Source organism: Rhamphochromis longiceps, linkage group LG5 (genome assembly GCF_057381845.1).
Source record: "Rhamphochromis longiceps isolate RC_006_pf linkage group LG5, R_longiceps_female_GT1.1, whole genome shotgun sequence".
NCBI lineage: Eukaryota > Metazoa > Chordata > Actinopteri > Cichliformes > Cichlidae > Rhamphochromis > Rhamphochromis longiceps.
This window is the reverse complement of record NC_140561.1, coordinates 30,482,361-30,503,283: the sequence shown is the minus strand read 5'-3', so window position 1 is coordinate 30,503,283 and position 20,923 is coordinate 30,482,361. Positions and strand designations below refer to the sequence as shown.

The following is a 20,923-nucleotide window of genomic DNA, read 5'->3' as shown; positions in this document are numbered from 1 at the left end:
GACTAAAAGATGCAGCTTGTTCTAGAAGATCTGGTGAATTTGCCAGCAACATAAACCCAAATTGCACATTTAGAGGATTGAAAAGGTGTTAAAATGCTTGAGTGTAAACCACAGAGAAGCTTCTGTGTTTTTTTTATCTCTGCTGCCTTGGTTTTGTTTCTGCAGGTGAGACAGAGGATGAAGAGGCTGAGAGGGAGGAAGAGGAAGAGGAGGAGATAGGCCTCGTACACATAGGTGTATTTACCCACAATCCCACTGTACCAGAGGTTGGCTTGGCTCCCAGCAGAGAGCCTCTGCAGCCTAGTGTGGAGAAAGGTGAGTGTCCAGTAATAATCAGTATAAAGCTTCTCTAAGCCCCTCCCCTTAGAAGGATTTGTTCAGTGATAGCACAGCAGGTCTGTCAGTTCTTCAGTGTTATGATCATAGCAAGCCTGACTAAAGCAGGCAAATTGCCTCCTCTGTACCCAAGAATTTAGACCAAAAGACAGAAGTGACGAGGGGAAGGAGGAAAGATGGAAAAAGATGGAGCGTGAAGAAACAAGAATCAGACACATCATCCCACTCACTACTGATCCTTCCCCCACTATTGGGTTCACCGACCCATCCTGGAATTGGCTGGAAAAGACCACTCCTCTGGAGTCTCACAGGTCAGAGGTCAGGGGTGGTGGGGTCGCAGAGGTCCTACTACCAGACAGCGATCTCAAAGGAGTAGAGGTGACACACCAGGTAAACTTGCAGACAGTGGGAACAAACGACAAATATAAGTTATTTTTTCCGATCATAAAATTCTGGCATTTATAATGCTATTTTACTTTAAATCCAAATCTTTCAGGTAGTTTGTGTTGACTGGAGTGAGCTGACTGGACGAGGCTATGTCGTCCTCAACATGACACAAAACATCAACTGCGTGAGTACACCTCGACCTGACTTATGCATTAGTATGCATAAGATGATGCCATGATCGCCTTTTGGAATCAGAAGTAACCAAATTTGGATGAAAGAGGATTGGGCTAATAAAACCCTAGAATTTAAATTGCAAAATGTGGAGCACAGACTCTTTGGACCATCTGGATCTCACAGAAGACTTTACTGTTTATTTCAAAATTCCATTTAAAATACTTTACAAAACACCAACACCACAAAATGATTGACAGTAGGGGTGCAACATACACAAAATTCACGGTTCGGTTCGATACTTTGGTGTCGCGGTTCGATATTTTATTGATACAAAAAATGTTCATGCCTTTTTAATTTGTCATTTATTAAAATTATAAATATATATTTTAACTCAAAAGTACAGTTTTTAAATTTAATGTTGCTGAAAAAAGAAAATAATAAAAAAAATAAATCTATCTGATCGAGAAATCACTCATCTTTGGAAAGGAGAGTTTATTACAGAGAAATGGCTCTTTCCAAAATAAAAGCTATACTATACGCTTCTTCTGGGCTATATTCTCAGCAGCATATTAAACATAGCAGGTCCCCATAAGGAGAATCCTGTGCTAACGGCTGTCTAAATGACTCGGGTAAAGTTTGTAGCATGCGTGCTTGTTGTTTTTGTCTGCTTCCACTTTGCACTACAATGATGTGAGCGTAAATGCGCAGTCATATTCATTGTGTTCCCACTAGTGCTGTCAGCCTTAATCTGAAATGACGTTAACGCCACAACACGGCAAATCTCCGTTAACGAGCTACCGCGGATCACCGTGCGTGGGGCTGGACGGCGTCAACACGTTAACGAGCAAACTGCGCTAACGCAGAAGTTCCCACCCATGTAATTGAGCATTGCATGGCACATCCGACATACTGTTTTACTTTTGTCCATGACGCGCTTACCTTCAGGGTCATACGTCACATGAAGACCAAAATAGTTCCAAAGGCCAGATCTGAATGAGGGTGGGGGAGGTTCAATTTGCCATGTTGCAACGAGCTTAGCTTCTGTCTTGCTAGCTTGTGCTGCGCTCAGTGGATCTGCGCTTGACAGTGCAGTCTAGGCGGAGTAGTCGAACGCAGATTCACTGAGCTCTCAACACAGACAGCATTGTCAGAAGGAAAGTTGATAAAATAAATTAAAAATTTTGTTTGATAGATATGCATACCGAACCGAAAGCACTGTATCGAACGGTTCAATATCAATACGTTGCACCCCTAATTGACAGATGCAGTTTTGTGACTCAGTTCTCTTTTTGGAGCCAGCCTCATGTGGCCATTAGAGGAACTGCACCTGAAGCGGTTCCTCTAATGCCCCTTTGTTCAGTCAGGGGTCATTTTTAGGGGTTAACTGCCACGTCAGTGATGTTTATCAATCTGTTACAGTTTCTGAAAAACTACAGACACAGAAACATCCCTACAGTGTTTGGAACTGATCTGCAGTTATGCAATTGTATGAAGGTGAAATTAAAGTTTAGCTGGCTAAATTCACTTCGTTACATGGCGACTTTGTACATCTGTAGTGGTTAGAGATGGATCTGAATCCTGTGCACACGATAAGTATAAACTTTATTTCATGACATTTTTTAAACATTCAGGAATACGTTTAACCCCATCTGCACTGCTGAGTGCATGGACTGCTACTTAGAAAATGTCTATTGTCTATTTGTCTATTAGTCTAACGTCTGGTTAGTAATGATAACACTATGTCTAATAGTAATATTTAATATCAGAATATTTACTTGTAATTCTTTCAGTTCTTACTATTATAAGTACATATAATACCAATTTTTTCAGCAGTCTGATTCCGTTTCAGCAAATTAGTTTAAGAAAATTCAGTGCAGTTGATCTTGGAGATAGCTGTGACCAGCTGTGGTTTGGGCACACAGTTTTGCTTTTACACGACAATAAACCACTAAAATCTGTTTGCAAGCAGACCGAGACACTCATTCTCAGGTGGTCTGTTTGGTCTGAACCAGTCCAAACAGGTCAGATACAGTGGGGCAAAAAAGTATTTAGTCAGCCACCGATTGTGCAAGTTCCCCCACCTAAAATGATGACAGAGGTCAGTAATTTGCACCAGAGGTACACTTCAACTGTGAGAGACAGAATGTGAAAAAAAAAAATCCATGAATCCACATGGTAGGATTTGTAAAGAATTTATTCGTAAATCAGGGTGGAAAACAAGTATTTGGTCAATAACAAAAATACAACTCAATACTTTGTAACATAACCTTTGTTGGCAATAACAGAGGTCAAACGTTTACTATAGGTCTTTACCAGGTTTGCACACACAGTAGCTGGTATTTTGGCCCATTCCTCCATGCAGATCTTCTCGAGAGCAGTGATGTTTTGGGGCTGTCGCCGAGCAACACGGACTTTCAACTCCCGCCACAGATTTTCTATGGGGTTGAGGTCTGGAGACTGGCTAGGCCACTCCAGGACTTTCAAATGCTTCTTACGGAGCCACTCCTTTGTTGCCCGGGCGGTGTGTTTTGGATCATTGTCATGTTGGAAGACCCAGCCTCGTTTCATCTTCAAAGTTCTCACTGATGGAAGGAGGTTTTGGCTCAAAATCTCACGATACATGGCCCCATTCATTCTGTCCTTAACACGGATCAGTCGTCCTGTCCCCTTGGCAGAAAAACAGCCCCATAGCATGATGTTCCCACCCCCATGCTTCACAGTAGGTATGGTGTTCTTGGGATGCAACTCAGTATTCTTCTTCCTCCAAACACGACGAGTTGAGTTTATACCAAAAAGTTCTACTTTGGTTTCATCTGACCACATGACATTCTCCCAATCCTCTGCTGTATCATCCATGTGCTCTCTGGCAAACTTCAGACGGGCCTGGACATGCACTGGCTTCAGCAGCGGAACACGTCTGGCACTGCGGGATTTGATTCCCTGCCGTTGTAGTGTGTTACTGATGGTGACCTTTGTTACTTTGGTCCCAGCTCTCTGCAGGTCATTCACCAGGTCCCCCCGTGTGGTTCTGGGATCTTTGCTCACCGTTCTCATGATCATTTTGACCCCACGGGATGAGATCTTGCGTGGAGCCCCAGATCGAGGGAGATTATCAGTGGTCTTGTATGTCTTCCATTTTCTGATGATTGCTCCCACAGTTGATTTTTTCACACCAAGCTGCTTGCCTATTGTAGATTCACTCTTCCCAGTCTGGTGCAGGTCTACAATACTTTTCCTGGTGTCCTTCGAAAGCTCTTTGGTCTTGGCCATGGCGGAGTTTGGAGTCTGACTGTTTGAGGCTGTGGACAGGTGTCTTTTATACAGATGATGAGTTCAAACAGGTGCCATTCATACAGGTAACGAGTGGGGGACAGAAAAGCTTCTTACAGAAGACGTTACAGGTCTGTGAGAGCCAGAGATTTTCCTTGTTTGAGGTGACCAAATACTTATTTTCCACCCTGATTTACGAATAAATTCTTTACAAATCCTACCATGTGAATTCATGGATTTTTTTTTCACATTCTGTCTCTCACAGTTGAAGTGTACCTCTGGTGCAAATTACTGACCTCTGTCATCATTTTAAGAGGGGGAACTTGCACAATCGGTGGCTGACTAAATACTTTTTTGCCCCACTGTATATGAACACAATTTTGAAGCCAATTATTCATCCTAGAACCAGCACACGCAGCTGTGATGTGTCCTTCTTTGAAGAAGGAGCCAGACTTTTCTCTCCCACTGCAGTAGCAAACATCAGGTGGAGGAGTGCTGTAGAGCTCTAAAACCCGGACTGCTGGGGGCTGCTTGTATTTGTGTGTGTCGGTGAACGAACATCTGTCCATGGCACCAACACAAACCCTCACCACCAATGCAGTAGTTGTTGGCACAGAAACAGGGATGGAGTCAAAGCTGAGCTACTGCAGTTTAACTTCTTTTATCCTGTTTCCTCACCTTTGTGTGTGTATGTGTGCGTGTGTGTACGTGTGTGTGTCTGTGTGTTACAGGAGGATTTCCGTTTAGACCAGGGTGTGCGGTTGTTGACGACTATAGAGCGAGTGTTTGCTCGGAGAATGAGTAGCCCTGAGGGAACATGGGTAATCTACCTCAGCAAGCCTACACACCAGCAACACCAGCTGCTGATGAACGTGGCATCTGTGCATGGTACACCCACCTACACACCTACCCACACACACAAACACAAACAGACACACACACACACGTACACATGTACCTTAAAATGCAGAGAAAATAGTAAAACACAATAAGTACAAACAAAAATGTTTTTAACTGTTAAACTGGAACACATAGCACACAGCATCAGCATCCCTATTTATAGCCAATAGGGGGAAGAAAGACTTGTTTCCTAGTCAACAAAATACAACATTAAAATTACAAAAAAAAATGACAAAAACTACAAAATCTGATGTAATTATAAAATAAAAGTACTCACTGTGCTGTAAAATGTCATGTGTGACAGATATTATGTTAGCTTTAACTGCTTTATACTGAATGAGGTGCATTAAAAGATTCTGGAGTCAAAAATCAAAAACGTCCCTGACTTCTATTTGGCCTGTTGTCCTTTAGGCTATGTGTTTGTGCACAGCTTCCAGCACTGCTGGATCAGGCCAAGTAAATCCTTTTTTTGATGATTCGACCATGGGTATCAACTTCATGCTAACGACAACATCAAAACCTCTGTCAAACTGACCTGAACTTCCGGTTGGGGATTATCTGTGATGAATAGAGTTGGATCTCTGGCTACAACTCACAACAAGGGTCATAATTACAAATCTGAACAGGAGCATACTTGTCATTTTTTATATGCTCAAGCAAAAAAGTAGTTAGTCTGAGATATTAAACCCAACAGAGGATCCCTGTTACTGATTTGAGTGCACAAGCATATTAATATTCATCCATGTAGCTTGTCCAGACTGCAGTGGCTGCTGGCAGCTGTGTGACAACAATGTGCAGACAGACATGAAACAATAAAAACATTCAGCACAAATAAAAATGTATCAACAGAAGTTATCCCAGTCTTCATACTTCAACTCTGAACCAACGGTGCACCCTGAAATATTCAGTTGTGATCAGGGGTCTCAAGCAGTTTCTTTGTTCTTTGGATAAAAATAGATGGTCTGCTGTCACATTAAGTTAATTTTCAGCCTCTTTCAGGGTGTGTTATCTGAAAGCCTTCACAAATCAAACAGTTGCAAATGTCAGGCTTCAGTATCAGACAAAGAAACATGATATAAAGAGATCCTTTAAATGAGGCATTTGATTCAGTTCTGACCCAAAGAAGAGTTTAGGAGCTTCTCAGTAACACACATATTCAAGCACACACAAGCACTATGTTGGCTCAAAGGACTGTGTCTGACAAGATATGTTTTTTTATCCAGGAGTGATCCCGACCAAAGACATGCTGGGCATGCTGGCAGAGATCAAGACATGTCTGACTGAGGTACAACATCTAGAAACTTTTTAAATTTGTTGCAGCACTCTCCAGCAAATCAGATTCAAACATTTCTGCTAAGATACTGAAGAGAACACAGTGAACGTGTGTGAAATGAAATGGAAAAAAATGCACCTCTTTCTGTGACAAATCGTCGGTATGTCACACTTTTGGCCACCCAACACGTCTCTTTGTTACGCGTTCGGAAACGGCAGGAAACATGAGAACCGTTTGGAATGAATCTACACATGTACGTGGGTTACTGGTTCTATTGTATTCCATCCACAATCCTGCGTGGTTCATAGGGCCACCTCGGGACTTGATAAATCATCGGTATGTTATATGTCGGGATTGAGAATGGCCTGGTATTTCTTACAATATAAGCCCAAACATTCATGCTGACAGATTTCTTTTATTTAATACTATAGCATTTCTTTTTCAAGTGGAAAAACTGAGACATGCGCTTCTTTTTCCTATATTAAACCCCTAAAGCCTGAAATCTGAAATAATTCTGCTCCATATTATATTTGCTACATCTGGAATTTTGTTTAAATTGCTTAAAAATATATTGTGCCTTTTAGTTAAGTTTTTCAGGGGGAAAAAAATCACACTGATCTTGTAGAAGTCTCAAAAACTCACAGAAAATTGTATGTGTCAAATATGACACACTAGGCATTAAGGAGTTAAGATATCTTAGGGAGTAAATGTGCAGTTACACGGCTGTTTACTGACAAAAAAGGGGAACTTTCACTGGTCCACTTAAGAGCAAGGTGAGCTGTCACAGTGTGAAACGGGTTTGACATGAGTTTAAACTAATGGTTGATTGTTGTGCATGCGTACCTTTTCAGGTGGGCGTCCAGAACTACAGTGCTGCCAGCAACTGCCCGTCTCGGCCCAGTCACACACGCAGTGACTACGGCAAGCTGTTTGTGGTTCTGGTTATCATCGGCTCCATCTGCATGGTAATCATCACATCTGGATTCATATACATCTGCTGGCAGAGACGGCTCCCTGCAACGAAAACTGCGGTAAGCACAAACACAAACCATCGCCATGCGCTAACTGTGGCCCGTGCTGATGTGCAGCTGTGCTGTCAAGTGTTTAAGACCACAGATGTTTGTCAGTGTTTACAGTATATATATATTATACCCTCTATACTTAAGTAACTTAACCTAATGTAATATGGTGTCTTGGAAGTTTAATTAACAAAGTCTGCAGACACGGTCAGCGGTAATCAACACCTTCCTTTTTTCTCATGCACACGAGAGAGAGAAGCGCCTTCAGCAGGGCGCTGGTACACAGTCTCGAAAGACGAATAGCACAGCACTTCTTTAAACACAGTTCAGACCAAATTAAAATAAAATAAATACATTTTAAAGGACATTAATTGAAATGTGCTTTCAGAAAGCTGATTTCAGTAAATAATCCATCCATTGGTGATGGGTTTTTATGTAGCGTGCAGGTTGTCCAAATCCAAATATAATATTACTAATAATATGAAAACATTATCATAATTGTATAGGTTTTAACAGTAAAATAACGATGTACTAATTTAAATGTATTAATGTGGTTAGCTTTCATATATTGTGACCAGAATGAAGGAGTTAGATCAAACATATGATGTTGGAAACATGGATCATGGTTAGGGATGATATTCATCTTAGTTTAGGTTTTGTTAAATCCCTCTAGCCTGTGTTTAGGGCTGAGGTGTATCAACGTTTCTTTGAGGTGTTCTTACTTTGCCAGACTTTTCATTGGTTTCCTCTCATTCATTTTATTTTTTGCTGCTGAGTTCATGAGAGATGAAGGTATTCATGTCTCTGAGCTGCCGCACTGGATAAATGGATTACTCTTTATAAATCTTTTGCTCCTTCTTTTCCACACAGTTTCGTGCTGAGGAGCTTCACTTTGTGGTGAACGGTTGCCATGATAACCCAACACTGGATGTGACTAATGATGGCCAGCCTGAGATGCAGGAAAAGAAGCCAAGTACCAATGGGCTTGCAGGAGGAGGAGCAGGAGGAGGAGGAGGAGACAGAGGTGGGGAGGAGAGCAGTCGATGGCAGGTGATTGGAAGACTAATTGAGGGATAAAAAAAAAGATGAAGAGATGGATGAGTAAATAATGAGTAAATGAGTTACTGCTAAAGCTTCCTTTTTGAGAAAACTAAACTAAACAAAAATACATTCTGCCTGGCAACGGCATGAAGACACTAATCTTTTTTTTTTTTTTTAGGTATTTGTCAATCAAGCAGCCACAGAGGAGGAGGAAGAAGAGCAGGACACACATCTCTGATTGATGAAGACGATTCTTTTATATACAGCTTATGAGAGGAAGCCCTGAGGAAGGAAGAAGATAATGAAAGAGGATGGGGAGATGGTGGCAGAAGAAAAATAATACAAATGTTTTTGATGGAGAGAACAAAGAAAGAAAGGAGAAATAAGGGAGAGAAAAGGAAGACGCTGATGGTAATAAAGTGTTGCCCAGTCAGCTGAGCTAAGACTGAGGCTAGGGGGAGTAGAGGAGGAGTCACTGACGTCATGTTTGAGATTAGACACTGAATTCACGTAGAGTCATGAGTCTCTCTGAGATCTCAGCTTTTAAAACAATCAACAGAGTGTGATTGACAAAGCTGAAATTTCATTAAAAGATTAAACTCCTGTTGGATAGGTTAATAATGCCATCACGCCATAGAAATGCCTGTGTTTAGTGTGCCTTACGCTGCTACCTTTTTGTACAGTGGCTGCATGGGACAGATTAAAAGCAAACTCTGCACAAGTCATAACTTACAGCATCATTTTACAACCCTAATGTTTGAATGTCAACGCTGTGGCACCGTTTTGTGTCACAAATCATTAGTCAGAATGGCCCACTGTTTCCCTAACTGTGAAAGTAATCGAAATATTAAAGGTTTACTATGAATTGTGGTAAAACTGAATATATTTAGGTAAGTTACAGGTCAGTATTTTATATATAAGATGTAATGATTTTATAAATATGATATATTAGTTCAGGGTAAAGTAACCAACAGTGTATGAAGTTGACAAAATTACCACCAGTAGAAAAATGCCACTCCTCATATACTTTTTCCCCTTATTGTTTGTCATATCTGTAGAGACTGTCCATATTAAACACAGCCGAAGTTTGAAATAATGAGCTCATAGTCTGAAGCTCAGGCTTTGACGGGCTTGAAACGCAAGTTTTACAAAAGGATTTTTTCCACTCTCTTGCCTTGCTGATGTCAGCACTGCACCGATGTCCTGGCACAACCAGAGCCACGGCCCGACCTCCTGTAGGAGGCGGGGCTTTGAAGTCTGTTTGCAGAAACCAGCAAGTACCAACCAATCAGAAAAATGAAAGCAATTAAAACAGGTTCACACAGAATTTTTCATAATAATAATGTTTCATAATCTTCTAAGAGATATTGTGAATTAATTTAGGACTAGGGCTGTTCGATATAACGATATATATCGGATGACGATATAAAAATGTCTATCGTTTCATTTTACGCTATCGTTTGTTTCGTGGTGTCGCAAAATGAACTGTTTACAGCAATATTTTTTCATTGTTTTGATGGTCACTGTAGTGGCTATATTAATTTCCTAAAGTTCTCTCTTTCTCTTATATTTAATATAACCACACTATAGACAGAAAAGCGCCTGTTTTTATGCGTTGTGGTTAGCAACAAAGACAGTAACACCATCGCGTGTCCTCTTGTTTATGTTCCACATAAACCTTTCACAATAAAGCTCAAGATCCTGTTGAGACTTTTCAAAATAAACTGAACCAAGTGAAAGAGCAGATTTTTACGGATGAGAAGTAAAAAAGAGCCGCCAGGTGCTAAAAAATAAACCTTAGACTCAAATGTTAGAACAGGCTTTTATTACACAGCACGCCTAATAAATACTCACAAAGAAAGCCGTTACAACTTATGTCTAAAAATGTATTGTTTCATGCATCTGTTAAAACACTCGACTCCAGCTACATGACGCGCAGCTGGAAACACTTCCCGCAAGTCGAGCTGCCCGAGATTCACAGAATTTACAGAAAATGTTACATTTTTGTGATTTATATCGTTATCGGATGATAGAATTCTTATATCGGGATATGAGATTTTGGTCATATCGCACAGTCCTATTTAGGACTTAAAGTCACTATGGGTTACAGTTAGTGCTTGCTGTTAAACTCTATATTCGGACATCACTGACAGCAGAAAGAAAGTCCCAATACCAGTGCAGCCAATCAAATCATCAACAATTAGATGATAAGGTGTGACTACAGTGACAGCAGCGACTCCTCTAAGCTACTCCTCTGGATTACTGATGAGAAAGTAAAGCCTGTAGCAACTTTGAAAGTGAGGTTTTGGCACTTTATTGATTCCTCTTGGAAGTAGTGACTATCATCGTTGAAATGCTGCATCATGTTAAACGTCTTACATACAGTGATTCAAATATCTCTATTTTGCTTATAGGAATGGTTGTAACTGCTGAGGATGTTTACTCTGCACTCTCAAACATGTCATGTGATCGCTGTACTTGTGTGCTGCTAGCCTTATATGCTGTTTTTCTCCCCCAATAGTGCTCTAATGGCTGCTGTATGCTCCTGGCTAAGTCTTGAGGCTATGACACATGGGCAACATTTAGATGTCAAAAGCATGAAATATATAGATAGTTACAGTGTTAAAGTCGAGTCACCAGACCCAAGTCGAGCCCCAGGTGTTCAGTATTATGGTGTTAAACATTAAAGTCAGAGTTACGTTTAAGTCACAAATGGAACGACTACAGTATACACAGGGCACACAGGAGTAACAGTTTGAGTTCCAACTCAGTAAAAACACGTCTGCAGTGTTATCATCACTCCAAACTTGTCCCATTTACTTTATTCAGGGCTTATAAGATTGAGTTAGCATGGCCATTGTCTGACTTTAAAGGAGTCACCTCAATACACGTATGACTAACATTTAAGTTCAAATTCATTCATAAAGGATCAAAATTAGAATTAGCAGAGGTTACAAGTCCACGGCCCAATTAATAAAACACTGACTCGCTATCACTGTGATGACACAGATCAGGCGGAACTAAAACATGCTCACTGACTCATTGCTGTAGTTGCCCATCTTCATTTTCATCAAGATGCTGCCTGTTTTATCTCTTACTCTGACTTTTCTTGATGCATCAGTACTGTACATGGCTTCACTCAAACCCACACGGATTAATATGCACCATGTCAGCTAAGCAGTATTTATGGAGCGCTGAGGACACATGCAGAGATGGAGAACGATCATGAATACATTAAATGGTTGCCCGCAGTGTGGATTATGTGGTTGTCAAGCACAAGATAGCTAGGGTGGAGACTACCGAAAGTGTGCACTACACAGAAGAAATCCAAATGGAGCTTTATCATTCTGTTTAATATCAGGCAAAGCACAAAATACAGGCAGGCTCTTTGTTGTTATATAGATGAGCATGTAGCTTTCAGCCCTGCAGTAAGCATCAGTATAACAAAACATACAGCTGGCGTTGCTGAGAAACTTTAATTTAGACAAATTTTGTTGCTTGAAGTGATCGTTTAACAAATTCTGCTTCTTCACATTTTTGATTTTATACGTTTTTGTTTTTAGGTTCTGATGGCAAGCGTGTGGATAGTTAACAGTGCCAGCACAAGTTCAGTTGTAGCAAAAAACAAATGAGCCCTTAGTTTGTATAAAGAGTTTGTTGATATGATTTTAAATCAATATGTAAACTTTTCTTTTTTTTTTACTTTTCATTCATTATTTTGAAATATTTTATTTTTAATTTAAAAAAGTTTTTTTCTATGTCTGTTTGTTTGCATTTACACAAACATATGGTTTCACATTTTTGGTTGTCATTGTAATAATTGTGACAAATAAAGTTTGAAGAAGATGGGATACTGTGGTTTGTCACCTCCCAATTGTAAGTAACTGTATGATATCACAGTTCATTGGATTTAATGCTTAGCTTAAACTAGATTCTTCCTCTTTTCAGCAGATGCATTAAATTACATGAATAAACCCCGACAAGCACCCTAACCACTAACAAAAAAACATGATTTATAAGCTATTGTTGATTTCAGTAAAGACCCTGAAAAAGTTCACTTAGAGTCTGGGTGGTTGACTCGCATGCCATAATCGCTACACATGTTCCTGTATACTATGCCAGCTACTTGGTGACGGCGTTCCATGTATGCCTTGCATGCTAGCATCTTGCACCCTGCTGTTATGTACTAGATTGTCTCAGTGACATTTTTACACTGCTTGTATTTGGGGTCTTGCCTGGTATGGCATTTAAACTTCTCTAACTGTCCTCTAGCCGCTACTTAAGATCAGAGTCTAAAAATGAATCATGAATACATACTTTGGTTAAAACAGTGTCTGCATCTGCATTTCTGATAATTTTCACTTAAATCAGAGTAAATATCATATTCTGGGGAGTTTATTTTCAGATGCGGATTTGGTAATCTAGTTATCCAGAAGCAGGGTGTGTGATCAAATCACAGACTACCATATTTGGTAGGGATAGCTCAGTAGGTAAAGTGGTCGCCCCATGATCGGAAGGTCGGCGGTTCGAATCCACTTAACGGCTACCCTGAGGTACCCCTGAGCAAGGTACCGTCCCTACACACTGCTCCCCGGGCGCCTGCTTAGTGGGCTGCCCACTGCTTCACTGAGTGAATGGGTCAAATGCAGAGAAAAACAAGTAATTTCCCCATGGGGATCAATAAAGTATCCATTATTATTATTGTTAGAAAATGTCAGCCAATGTGGCTTTGTGGCACAAGGAACAAGATATTTCAGGCCTGAGTGATTCTTAAATCGAATCTGTATAAGCTGTTCTGAGTTTTTTGTTTTTTCTCTTTATAGAACAATTTTCAAATAAATTAATGGGTATTATTTTCAAATAATATTCATCAAATTATCCAAGCAGCAAAGAATAACAGCACACAACACACAACAGATTTTATAAATACAGGAAAACTCTCCAGCAATCAAAATATTATTACAGAAGAATTCGAGAAGTTTATTCTATATTAATAGACCAAGCTTAACGATATCATATTTGGTCCAAGTAAAGTTATCAACAGTAAGTTATTAAATATAATCAGGCAAGTCACAGACACCTAAACTTCTTCGCTCTACCTCCACACGGGTCCTTTAAGCTAACGCTAATGCTAGTTAGCTACGTACGCAGTCGGTTGATGAAACGGAGATGATACCGGTGGTTTATTTTTGCTGAGAATGAGCTCAAAACATGTCAGGTTTGTTTCATAATAATTTATAGTTGGATTGTAATACAGGTGGCCACCTTTACAGACTCTGGTTTTTCTCGATAGCGGAAGCAAGCGTTTGTTTTCCAAGCTAACTTAGCTGGTTAGCCTCAGGTGCATGCTGTTGTTAATGCAGTCCTCCGTTCACAGCTAGCGCTACACGGGGGCCTGTCCCATTACTTACAGGGTGTCTACACCAAGACTCAAATATTGTCTTTTTTGGTACAAACAAATCGGACTTTTTCATTTTTTAATGATTGTTTAAAAAGCAGCTTTTAGCTAACGAACGTTACCGCCCACTGCAATGTGTTTTCGCGGAACAGGTTAGCCGGATAAATCCATTTAATTACACTCTAATAAAAACAACTCGCTGCACGTACAGTGTATCAAAAGCAAGAATATTTAGCCATGTTGTGGTCTACGCTTTTTCTCCCAGATTTGTCTGGCAACGTTAAATTGGTCCATTATTGTTTTTCAAATAGTCTGATTTGCCCTTTCTAGACTCTAGAGAAGTCTTACCCGGAGAGGATCACTGTATGAAAACTAAATTTCCTCTATTAACACGAAGGCTAACTAGGTAGCAAAGCGTAAGAGCTGCCCTTGAATTGAACGAATGTTAATCAAAGCAGCAGGTATTTAAGCAGAGGGTTAACAGCAGCGACATTCATAACGTCGTAGGTATATTTTAAAGTTAGGTGGTCATGTGGCAGTCGGAGAGCGAGCAGCTGTCCCTGACAGTCAGCTAGTGGCAGCTGGTTTAGTTATTGAAAGAAAGCAGCCACTGTCGTGTTAAACCCAGCGCACGTTGATTATTTTTTTTCCACATTAAATAAGGCGAAGTAAGTTTTGTTAATGTGCTTGGAGGCCTAAAGATAACCACGCAGGTAGTTAACATTAGCCGAGCAGCTGATCTCGGTGTGTTAGGCCCTTTAAGGAAGTTGGCACACTAATAGTTGAGTAAATGTTTACTTTCGGGAGGCTTTAACAAGTGCTGGGTCACTGATTAGGATTTTGAGTGAGGCAAGTCTCACTCCTCACATTCGTGCTACACTTACCTGCCTGGTGTTTTGCACCCCAGTTTGCATGTTAGCTGTTTTGAATGTTATGTTTTTCTAATTTAACTTTAACTTGTGTCTTGGAGTGTTTGTGTACCCACGTTTAATATTTGCCAAACATGCAGCCATGTGAATATTACTAAAGAAGTGGTTCTAATAATATTACCATTCAAGAGCTGGCTTGAAGAGGAGGTGAGAAGGAAACTCAACTGTTGTCATGTTTTATGTAGGGGAAAACACTTTATTTTTCTTCATATCTCCTGAATTATTTATTGACACAAAACAACAAATAGTTCCAAAACAGCATCTATAAAAAGTGTGAATTAAATAAAACTTTTTTTCTTTTTACATTTATTTGAAAATAAAAACAAAAAAGGTCCATCACAGTTATGCTGACATATAGAAAGATCAGTTTTTTTATGTGGGCTTTGACATACTGAAACCTAAAATATGTTTTTCTTTATCAAGAAGCTGAAAATAACAGGAAACGTAAGATAAACAGACTCTGACTGTATGAAGCTAGATTGTCTCGTCACTCCCCAAAAGCCCGTTTTAAAATAGAGGAAGCTCAGATAGATATGTTTGCCCAGATTATGAGTCTTCTAACTTTTCTTTTCACCGTCCTGTGCAGGGATGATCTGATGGTAACATCTGGCTGCTTTGACATCTTTCTGCATCATCCCAGCTCTGTTGGATAGAGGAACGCTCCCACATCTGCGAAGAGCTGTTGTCATCTCCACTCTGAACCTATCAGAGACCCTTCATTCATAGATCTGAAACAGAAAACATCTTCTGCCTCCTTCCAAAAAGAGACAATGTATTGCCTTCAATGGCTGCTCCCTGTGCTGCTCATCCCCAAGCCGCTGAACCCAGCTCTGTGGTTCAACCACTCCATGTTCATGGGGTTCTACCTGCTCAGCTTCCTGCTGGAGAGAAAGCCCTGCACCATCTGTGCCTTGGTCTTCCTGGCTGCCCTCTTCCTCATCTGCTACAGTTGCTGGGGCAACTGCTTCCTTTATCACTGCCAGGATGCTGCACTCCCGGATGCTGCCCACGACCCAGCCATTGTTGGGACCTAGGAGAGGAGGAGCACCAGCAGCAGCAGCACCAGGAAGTGGAGGTGGGGGGAGCAGGAGTATAAGGCAATGCTGAGAAATTATTGTAGAAAGATACTGCCATGCTTAGAGTGGTGAAAATTGCTGGAGGGGAATACCAAGAGTGTTCAGCCAAAGACAAACTAAAGAAGAAGAGCTGGTCTTGGAGGGTTATGAATGCTGTCTTTTCTTTTTTCTTTCTTAATGCTGTAAAGAAGAATTTGAGGAATGGGAAAGGGTGCCAGAGGTCACATTATGTGTCCTATTATCTAACAGGTAGCAAAGGCGAGGGATCCAAACTTGAAATAAAAAGGGAAGGACATGCATGAACTTGACATGATGCTGAGGGAAAAAGAATTTCACATTGACCAACTTTCATTCCAGCACATGAATGAAAAATTAAAAAAAAAAGTATACAGTATAAACTACATGTGACATTAACTTAAAGTCACAGGGGTGGGTGCTTTGCATTATGCTAACTTGTCTGTTCCTTGTGTCTTAGCTACTGCCAAACGGAGGATGGGAGAGAAAGCTGCTCAAAACCTCTGAGGTTTTTATAGTGGGATGGAAAATCCTCCATGGTGGCAGAGGAGGAAAGGTTTCTGGGTGAAGGGAAGTGAGAGGATGCAAGGAAACGTAAACTAGCATAACGAAAATCCCTCTCCAGTTCAGTGTTCCGATTTAAGAGATTTCACTTTCTCCCCAAACCCGATCGCTCATCTTTTTAAACTGAAAATACTTTGCTCCTTAAAACTGCCAAAATCACATAACCCCTCTGAAAACTGCTATGGCAGCCACGATCACTTGCTCAACAAACTTTATACGCCAGGTAGTGTTAAACTGTAGTCAAAAACAAGAGCGTCACACCCCTGACAGCCCTGGATGGCCAAACTCTGTCGCCACTTTGGCTCTGCACACGTAATGCTCCACAAGGCGAGTACACAGACACTGGACAATCAGTAACTACGCTGTGAATATGTCCCCCCTTTGCCGCACTTCTACTCAAACACACCTCAAACAGGTGAACTAGAGCTGAGGACCTACAATGTTATTACCCGCTGTGCTCTACAGCTGCTCCTCATCGTCCTGCCTCAGTGTGACCTTCCCTACTGCCATCTGATCTTTTTTGTTTCTGTTCTTTTTCTTTTGCAGTTTGCATGAGTTGCTCTAAGTTTTTTTTTTTTTTTTTTTTTTCCCCCCCCCCCCCCAAGCGTCAAGGTGACACCCAAATTTTTAATAAGTTAAAAACGCTGAAAGTTTCCAAAGGGTAGAAAAATCTGGATGTGTAGTTGAATGAAAGTTTTCTGTAATGTGCTATGGGTGTGCATTCTTTGTGGTCATGACATGCTGATCAGTGTAAAAATGTGGCAATACACAAGGAGACACAACGGCTATGGTCAGCATTTCCAGCAACAATGAGCAATACAGAGTGCAGGCTGAAGAACTGATTTAAAAATTTCACAGGGGATTGGAGTTTCCACAGGTGTCACTGCTGTAAGTGTTAAGTTTAGCTGTCAGACACAGGCTAAGGTGTTTATACTCTGTACCTGTTGGAATGTGTGTGTGTGTGCGCGCGTGTGTGTGGCCTCCTGTGGCAGTGCTCATTGCGTTCACTGCAACATATTTGCTTTGGTTTTAATTTAAATAAAGTTTTCCCTCTTATGTGTTAAACTGTGAGGTTCTGTGTCAAACAAAAAAACGTATTTTGATTAAAAAATAAATGCAAGTAAGAGTTGTGCTTTGCATTTTGCTGTTTTTGTTTTGTTTGTTTGTTTCTGTAGGAAAATCGTGTTGCAAATAGTTTTTGCATATTTGTCACATCATTAAATGTAAGTATTAGACAAAGATGACACATTAAATATAAAGTGCAGTTTTAAAATGATTCCACGTGTCAAGAGAAAAAAAGTGATCCAGACCTATCTGTAGTTGTAATGCCAAAACTGGGCTCCAGCAGATTCCAGGGACAAATCAGATATCGCTGTCCAGGAGAGTGCAGGCTTAGGACAGCTAAAATGCTGTGCAGGGTCCTCAGACTCCTGAGCTTGAGGAACACACATGCTCCAACTCACACCGACTGAGCAGGCTACCTGTTCAGTTGCTCAGTGCAATTATTGAATCAACCAATCACATGGCAGCAAGTCAGTTAGGCATGCAGACATGCTGAAGATGAACTCCTAAGAAACTCAGCACCAGAATGGTGAAGTAATTCAGAGTTGGTGACAGGATGAGCTACATGTTGGTGATATACTGGTGTTTCCCCACTCAACCATCTTTACGGTTTTCAGAGAATGGTGCAAAGAGGCAAAAATATTTCGTCCAATCCACATCATTGATGTTGGAGAATGACCAGACCGCTTTGAGCTGAAAGGGAGACAACAGTAACTCATGTAACCACACTTACAATCAAGGTATGCAGAAGAGCATCTCTACAGCAGCAGAAGACCACACCAGGTATTAGCTATTAACAGGACCCTGAATTCACAGGGATTCATCAGAAATGGACAGAAGATTGGAAAAATGTTGCCTGTTGCAACAGGCTGCGACATTTGGATAGTAGGATCAGAATTAATAACACAGGGGTGCGGCTCCATCCTACCTTGTATCGGTAGCTCAGATTGGTAGAAGCGGAGTGATGGAATCAGGTATAATTAGTACAATTTGGCCTCTTAGTATCAACTGATCATTGATTAAACATCACAGCTTACCTGGGCGTTGTTGCTCACCATCTTCTCATGGTAGCTTCCTGCAGGAAGACTGTATTATGCTAATTGATTTTGGTCGTGGTGCACCCTGCAAATAGCCTGTTTACTAAAAACACGTGTGACCAGTGGAAGCATGGTTTCATGTTATATGGAGCACTGTTGTACACGGTTCAAACAGGTTGACTAATGATGGGAAACTAGAACTGGAAGTGGTTTTCATATGATGATAATGATGCAACTGAACTGCAAGCAAAGCAAAGGATGTGCTCCTATCCCCCAAAGCAATTAGCATCAGCTTTCACCTCCTTTTCTGTTTTCTTGCTCCTGAAAGAGCTCAGAAAGTATCGCCTGTTTACAAATCAAACACTGATGCACAATGAATTCATAATTCTTCAAAGAAACTGGAGCTCCTGTATTTTTTTCAACATTTGTGATTTAAAAATGTGAATGTTTCTCCATTGTATGCCACAAACTGGGTTTCTTTAAAAACACAATTGATTCTTGAAGATGAAAAGACATCTTCAAAGAAATCTTTTTTTTATTACATAAAAAAATATTGTTTATCATGTTTCCCAGGCCAGAGTGCAGCCTTTACATTTACAACAGCAGAGCAAGTCCAAGTTAAAGTCAGACAACATAAGTATCTTTCACAATCAGACCTACAGACCTCTGTGTTCATAAACCAGACTAAATACATGACCTACTCTCCATGACTGTACACATCAAAACTAACCAACCATTCCTTATTTGTTTTTAAATCATCTGTGGAGATGATGTAATTATTACTATTGCAGTTTTATTTTATTTGAACATATCTGCCATGCTGTATTTCTTCTAGAATTCTAGAAATGAACTTAAATTGTCACTTTTTAACTTTTTTTTATTGTAGAGGTTAATTTATATTATTTATATTTAATTTTTCATTTAGTGTTTGAAAAAGAGGGCGGGCAATTTTTTTTTAAATATTTCATATACTTTCTCAGCACACTTTTTTTCCACTTGTGTAAATATGGTATGCACCAGAAAGTCTTAAATACATCTCAGTAACCCTTTATACACAGATGCAGTACTGCTCTTCTTTTGTGCTTGCTCCTGTTTGTTCTTGCCTGTCTCTGTCTTTTTCTTCCTCTCTGTGGGTACAGTCCACCAGATTAATCAACCTGCACACCTGAGCCTTATCCTTCCCAGCTCCTCCACTGGCTGTGATATAGTTTGGTCACTCATGTCGTGACCATGCTTCGACCACCTTTCAGTCTTGTGGTTTTTCTGTGCTTTGGGTTTGAGGTAACTCGTCTCTCCCTGTGCTTCAGGTTTTCCTGCTCAGCTGTGGTTAAATATTGATCTCAGATGCCCACACCAAGTTTTTGAACTGAATCTGTTTTTCCTGCTCCGCTGCCATCTCCAGATCGGCAAGTCTCCTCAGTTCATTCTTTAAGTGCAATAAATCTGGCTCAAAATAAACTGAAATTCAGTTTCCATGTCCTGCTGTTAGCTCTGGGTACACAGTTCAAAGAAATCACCAAAGTCTGACACACAGATGGAAAAAATGAGATGAGTTTCACGGCTGGAATCACCAATTTTAGGAACAAATAATTGCAAGTCTTAATTTTTATGCCGAGCAGAAAGTTTTCACTTTGTCTTGTGTCTTATCTTATTCAACTTACTAAAAATATATATGTATATATATTTTTTACAAATCTGCCATTCAAGGGATTGTTTGATATGACCATGGCTAAATTAACCTTTTCAGGCATCTGGGGGGAAAATTATGGTTGCTAACAGATAAATTGAGATGATTTTAGCAAATGTCATAAATGTCAGCATGTTGCCTTGTTTGTTCACCTAGTGTGAGCACATTTATTCCTTCTGACCTTACTTCCTTTGCCCTCCTGCTTGTTTCCAAAGCTTTCTCAGCACATTGATTTTTCCTCATTCTCAACCTTTTAAAAAGCAGCTTTGAAAAAATTTTGATTTCAAAGATTCAGCAACTGGAAAACTACCAAAGACCAGCAAATAACTGGTGTTCAGTCAGACTGTGAGAGTTTTGCAAAAGAGGGGGCGAGGGTATGTCATCTGTGTACAAAGATGACTTTGAAATCTTTCCCTCTTGATTGTGTAAACTCTCCTGAAGTGCAAATCATGCACCATCTGGTTGTGTGGGAGGGGGCTAAAACAAAACACACAGAATTCAAACATGGTTAAAGCGTAGCTCTGCTTCTTACTGAAAACAGTTAAGATTTTGTAGGATTTTTCTTTGTTTTAGGAAGCTAAACGATTCTGCATCCTATTATCAACAAAACAACAGAAACAAACACTGTGTTCAATCCATGAAGCAGATTCTTCCAACATGATTCCTTAAAGTTGATGCAGAGTTCTCATGGCTGAAGAAAAATGTCATTTTATGCCACAACTTAAACTGCTTTGCTGTCGGCAGCATCTTTCTTC

At 40.3% G+C, this 20,923-nt stretch overlaps 2 protein-coding genes across 4 annotated transcripts in view; both read left to right on the top strand.

Annotated features, from left to right (window-relative positions):
- podxl2 (podocalyxin-like 2) overlaps nt 1-12,178 on the top strand; it is a 31,108-nt gene extending 18,930 nt beyond the window's left edge. The window contains exons 6-13 of the mRNA XM_085407148.1: nt 166-315; nt 470-726; nt 833-907; nt 4,899-5,055; nt 6,291-6,352; nt 7,192-7,371; nt 8,230-8,409; nt 8,579-12,178. Of these exons, the coding sequence (XP_085263274.1) occupies nt 166-315; nt 470-726; nt 833-907; nt 4,899-5,055; nt 6,291-6,352; nt 7,192-7,371; nt 8,230-8,409; nt 8,579-8,638 (1,121 nt within the window). The 3' untranslated portion in view covers nt 8,639-12,178. The remainder of the gene's footprint in view (nt 1-165; nt 316-469; nt 727-832; nt 908-4,898; nt 5,056-6,290; nt 6,353-7,191; nt 7,372-8,229; nt 8,410-8,578) is intronic.
- Nucleotides 12,179-13,494: 1,316 nt separating this feature from the next.
- On the top strand, nt 13,495-17,511 carry blcap (bladder cancer associated protein). 3 transcript variants are annotated; one of them, XM_085407135.1, is made up of 3 exons: nt 13,495-13,618; nt 15,314-15,802; nt 16,279-17,511. In XM_085407135.1, exon 2 carries the CDS (start codon nt 15,498-15,500, stop codon nt 15,759-15,761), a length of 264 nt encoding a protein of 87 aa, XP_085263261.1. In that variant the 5' UTR covers nt 13,495-13,618; nt 15,314-15,497; the 3' UTR covers nt 15,762-15,802; nt 16,279-17,511. The 3 variants fall into 3 exon arrangements, with proteins under 3 accessions (XP_085263261.1, XP_085263260.1, XP_085263262.1); XM_085407134.1 differs by having other exon boundaries at nt 15,314-17,511; XM_085407136.1 differs by having other exon boundaries at nt 13,507-13,613; nt 15,314-17,511.
- Nucleotides 17,512-20,923: the final 3,412 nt, after the last annotated feature.